This window comes from Epinephelus moara, chromosome 5 (assembly GCF_006386435.1).
Source record: "Epinephelus moara isolate mb chromosome 5, YSFRI_EMoa_1.0, whole genome shotgun sequence".
Lineage (NCBI taxonomy): Eukaryota > Metazoa > Chordata > Actinopteri > Perciformes > Serranidae > Epinephelus > Epinephelus moara.
In genome coordinates this window covers 2,787,253-2,793,005 of record NC_065510.1, presented here as the reverse complement: position 1 = coordinate 2,793,005, position 5,753 = coordinate 2,787,253, and the positions used below count along the sequence as shown (strand labels likewise).

At 45.3% G+C, this 5,753-nt stretch overlaps 1 protein-coding gene across 1 annotated transcript in view; it reads left to right on the top strand.

Annotated features, from left to right (window-relative positions):
• The window catches only part of prokr1a (prokineticin receptor 1a), a 21,722-nt gene that overhangs the window by 8,480 nt on the left and 7,489 nt on the right, over positions 1 to 5,753 (top strand). Inside the window, exon 2 of the mRNA XM_050043806.1 lies at positions 1,568 to 2,029. Coding sequence (XP_049899763.1) covers positions 1,602 to 2,029 — 428 coding nt within the window. The 5' untranslated portion in view covers positions 1,568 to 1,601. The remainder of the gene's footprint in view (positions 1 to 1,567; positions 2,030 to 5,753) is intronic.

Genomic DNA, 5,753 nt, shown 5'->3' with positions numbered 1-5,753 from the left:
GTTGACTAGAGATGATACGCCGTCTCATGGCGGTCACTTCCTGTCAGCGTTACAGATCAGAAGCACAGAGAGTTGTTGACTAGAGATGATACGCCGTCTCATCCTCAGCAGGTTTCTAGAAGGTTGCAGAACGACGCATTGTAAGTAGTTCCCCCGTTCAACTCGTCTCGTTGCGAATCTTTGGTCTGAACTGGGCTTAAAGTGACTCCGGGGGCAGCCCTTTGCTTTGTGTCTTGACGCAGAAGGCGACAACGTTAAGAGGAGGTTGGCGGTTAGGTTTAGGAAGCAAAATTACTTGTAATGGTAAAGAAAGGATTGTTGTCAACGTTAGTCTTGTGAAGTGACTCACTTAAGGGGTTTGTGGTTTGGTTCGGCAACAAGGCTACTTGGTTAATGTTTGTAAAAGGTGACAGATGCTGCTGAAGAACATCTGGCTTGGAGTGGCACAAACACCGCAATCGATATTGTTGTTTCTTGGTCTCGAACACTGATCTCCTCAAAATCTGGTGTTTGTTGGACCCGTCCACCGTCCTCCTACCAACCCTGGGCAGACTTCAGATCCGATCAGATCACATTACATCACATCACATCACATCAGACTATTTATCCCATGGGAAGTTGCTGTGCAGCAGTTGCAATATAAAGTTAGAGGAACGCAGATACAAAAAAGCAATGTGTAGAGAAACATACAATTTATAGCAAATATAAAACTAAATATAAATGAAATAACAGTGAGACTCAAAATATAAAACCCAGCTAGCTCACAGTAAGGTGCAAACAGGTTCAACCACAAACTATATCTGTTGCTCTGAGCATCTTATCATGACAGTTTACATTGAGTTGGAAAGCCTGGTGCATCTCATACAGACACTAAACAGCATCCCCGGCGTCGTTATAGTGACGAAGGGTACAGTGACCAAGCAGCATATTTTGACACCCTGGGAGTGACACCAGGCTGTTTCTCCACACTTCAAATTATTGTGTTGTCCTACAGCCTCTGTCCTCGCATTACAATCTTCATTATAACTCTGATTGCTCTAAGAGGAACTGCAGCTACAGCTCAAAGCCAGCTGCTCCAAATGAGGTGGAAAGTTTAATATTGACTTTGGAGACAGAAGAACAAAACTATCTCGCCACACAGTCCTCTACTAGCCGTCCTTCATCTTCAAGTGCACCCGAGTCTCTTCCTCACATGGAGTTGTGTTCAGTTGGTTAAAATGTATGAGCTTATCGAGGATTTCTCGACCACGTTTGCTTAAAAGTCGAGACCGTAGATTCACTCTTGATGTTGAAACATTAGGTGACAGATGTAACCAGCGTCACCATGAGGTCCCTTTAGTAGCTGTTCTGGAGCTTTTGATTACATCACGAATTTCCTCCAGCAGGATCTCAACTTTCCCGCCAGCTCAGAGAGGTGCTCAGAAAAATGGAAATTTGTACACTGACAATTCCATAAAAACTGTGTGAACTCTATCTGCTGATCATGTGATAAAACCGAAAAGTTATTGTTTCACCAGGATCAAAGTCTAAGTTTGTTTTCTTTTAATTTCCTGCACCTTCCCTGCAGACACTCCTACCTGAGCATGTTGACCTGATTCAAAATGGACGACCCGACCAACAGCAGCGTGGCTCTAACAGACTACTTCCTGGCTAGTGACGGCCTGGACTACGAGATTCCTCTGGACGAGATCCCGGACACCACGCAGGGCCGGGCCTTCTTTGTAGCCATGATCGTCATTGCTGTGGTCCTGGTGGGTATCATGTTGGTCTGTGGCGTTGGAAACTGTCTGTTCATCGCCAGCCTCGCCCGCTACAAGCAGCTCCGCAACCTGACCAACCTGCTAATCGCCAACCTGGCCGTGTCCGATGTGCTGGTGGCGGTGGTGTGCTGTCCCTTCCTGCTAGACTACTACGTGGTGAAGCAGCTGTCGTGGGATCACGGCCTGCTACTCTGCGCCTCCACCAACTACCTGCGCACCGTCTCTCTCTACGTGTCCACCAACGCCCTGCTGGCCATTGCTGTGGACAGGTGAGTCCACCTGAGCATTCATCAAAAACAGTGTAGTCTGAGCTAATGCTTCCTCACCTCCTCTCTCTTCCTGTCACCCAGAAGTCGTTCTGCCTCCCTTATCATGGAGGATCTTTCAACCCCCTAAATGTGCCTCCAGGAGACCAGGATAGAGGAGGCTTCTGGAAAAGCTCAGAGCAATGAAACACAGATGTATCCATCTGTGTTTCATCTGTAGCAATAGTTATGTATTCTAAAATAAAAACATAGCGGTGTGGATGCAGCCTGAGATAAACAGTTATGTTTGGTCCGGCACGTCTTCTGGAGATGAGAGCAGAGCAGAGGGGGGACCAGACACATCTGCCAGAGCAAATAAAACCTGAGCTCACAGATTCATCTGGTTTCCAGGCAAACAAATTTCATGCAAGCTTGCGCAAATATGTACAGACGTTAGAACTCCATACTGTGTACTTACCGTTTGTTGCAGTTCTATGTTGCACAAACTGCCGTAACGCTTAAATTCACCTGCAAACACAATTAGACCACAGACTGACTGTCACCTCTTGGTTGATCAGGTGAAACTTCATGGCTCTTGGCAGCATGATCAGTCTAAATGACTGTAAGTCAGTTACAGTTTCACAGTTTTTTTTTATGGGTACTTTTTTGGGACACCTTTCCATTAAATTCATGAGGGTAAAGAAATTGGGGGTTACCAACAAGCCCTCTAAACTGTACAGCAACATATGTCCTGAGCAACACAGCAGTGTTTTCTGATGTGATGCTCCTATCAGCAGGATGACATCACTGTCCAAAACATTTACAAAAACTGACATATGAATCTATTTTATGGTGTGGTTTGCTTTAGGCACAAAAATGACTTGGTTAGGTTCAGTGAGAGATCCAAATGACGACTGTGGGAGCTGTGTGGGGTACAGTATGTGTCACAGCCACAGCTGTGCCGAGGACTCAAACACAGACAAAATCCATGTAAATCCAGCACAGCTCATGGATACAAATGACTGAGAGACTTTGATGAACTGGCAGAGGAACAAAAGATCTGCAGCTGTGAGTAGTGAGAGACTGATTAGGGAAGGAGGTGCAGGTGGGAAGAGGAGGCAGGGAAGGTGAGGTAACTGCAGGGCTGACGAGGAAAGTGGGAACAGGTGTGTAGATGGGTGGAGCAGTCAGGTGATGAGGAGATGAGGGAAAGTCTGAGGACATCTAGTGGATGGATGAAAATTGGCAATGAAGGGGCAACAGGGGAACAGAGGGGACGAGGCCGAATGAGCTGAGACACCATTTGGTTCAACGCCTGCACACTATACAGCAAGGTCTTATGATGAGGTATCTTGAAGTTGCTCTGGTTTGCCAGCCCATTCTCATTCAGAACTCGACAAATACCGCCGCCAAACCACGATGTTTTTTCGAAACCTAACAAAGTGCTTTTGTTGCACAAGGGAATAAATACAAATATAAATACAAGGTGTTTTACCAACGTTGTGAGTTTATTTTGAAAAAGACTGTATGCATCTAACGAGCAGAAACTGCACAGTATTTAGAAAAGACTCAAAGCATTTAAATTGACACGCTGTCCCGGAACGTCAACACCAAATGCAGGAGGATGCCTAGCACGTAATATGTAGATGTGAACGGCACTGACAAAGCATCAATATCTGACAATTTGGGATGAGAACGCGTTGGGTTTACACATGAGGGCATGGTCACACGGGTAAATATCATCCTCTGCTGAGGTGATATTCGTGCTTCGTATGGGCAGTCGGATTTGATGTACGCAGAAAGCTAGCTTGCTAGCTAATGTTATCTAGCTTGTGAATAAACAACACAAAATAAAATGTTATTGGCACGTGTTTCATTTTCATGTCTGTATTTTTTAGGGCCAATATCACACAATATCAGCTGGATAAACACGGGAACTATCAGTGTCTCCTGCTCATACGTCTTTGCTATTTGTTGAGGTCACCGAAGTTGAACTCTACGTTGCTTTGCCACTGGAAACAAATGCTTTATTCGCCCCTTTGCTTGCGCTGAATAGAAGTGGACAGTAGGCCAATATTCGCTGGTGTTAATTTCGCTCATGTGTGACCGCATAGTTACACAAGTGATCAGCAACAGGGGGTCACATTACAAAACATTTTTGTCTTGAAGTTATACAGGGAAAGACACAGGAGACAGACGGTCTTTTCTCCAAAAATGGATGTCTACAAGAAGCTAAAGTTCCACGTTGTTTGTGCGCTGATTTGCAGTCAAACACCAGGAAGACAAAGAACATGCAAGACAGAATTGCTGGTTGCGACTCCTCCCCCCTTTTCCTCGCCCTGTGTCTTGCGCTCTTATTAGGTTGGTTGTCGCTGCTGTCTAACTAATTTTACACAACAGGATTTGAACTCACGGACAAGTCCAGATAATTAACCTACTAGTCCGTTAAAGGGTTTTTTTTGGGGAGTTTTTCCTTATCTGCTGCGAGGGTCATAAGGACAGAGGGATGTCGTATGCTGTAAAGCCCTGTGAGGCAAATTGTGATTTGTGATATTGGGCTTTATAAATAAAATTGATTGAATTGATTGATAGTTATCTCTCGGATATCTGCAACAGACAGATCACGTCTTTGAAAATGTACATAGTGATCGTCGCTCACGGGAGTGAGTGCCAGTTTGCCTCTGATCTGGGGCTTTCATCCACAGTCGCCAAGGGAGTGGAAAATCAGTCCTAAAATTGTGTAGCGTAAACCCTGCATTAGGGAGTGACAGGGGCATAGACCACGGAACAGGGGGGGCCAGGGGGGCCATGGCCCGGGTAACTTTTGTACTCTGACATAGAGGGCTGCATTGGGATTGGGTCCCGCCGGNTCTGTCATGAGACAAACATGAAAGAAGATGTGCAGTTTATTGTGTTTCACCGGCGACAAGCTGTCATTACGCGCGACTATTACGCACGTCTGCGCGCTCTTTATAACTCACTGTGTGAGCCTATGTTGCATAATAAAGATTTGCCCCCTCGTAAATTTTAATCACCCCCTCAGTAACTTCATCCTGGCGCCGGGCTTGCCTTAACCTCAATCACTGCGTGATTATATAAAGGTAGAAAAATAAATAAATACAGAGGAGGAGAATAGAATATGAAACAGCCTGTATTTCATTAAAAACTGAATGAAAACAACGAAATAGGAGCGCTATTCCTGACCAGTGCGTCAAAAGACATGCAGACCAGGGAAACGAAACAATCAACCCCATGAATCTCTTTATTAATAGCCTATAAAATGACCTGTTTTCTCCTGCGGGACGGGAGAAGACACAAAATCAATGCATCTCTATTATTGCGCGGGCATAAATTCTCAGAGTTTTGCGGGAGCGGGCGGGAGTGGACATAGACACGTTGCGGTTGCGGGTGGTAATGGTCAGAAATTCAGCGTTCTGGTTACTTTTCAGTAACTGCGCAGCTGCGCTTGATTTGTTGGTGTGTGTGTGTGTGTGTGCGGCTCTGCACATCAGTCTGATATGAGTGCTGACTTGTGATGATAATGAATATGATGTTGATTTAGATTCAAGGCAGCAAGATGAGTTGTGGTTGTGGTTGTGGACTGGATGTACTTTGTTGTTTGCTATAGTTTCATCTGTGCGTTTATGTGTAAATAGGCTTGGCCTGTTGTGTGTGAATGTTAGAGTGGGATCAGAGGGGTTAATCTGAGCAAGAATGTGTTCATGTTCATGCGTGTACTGTAGATGTG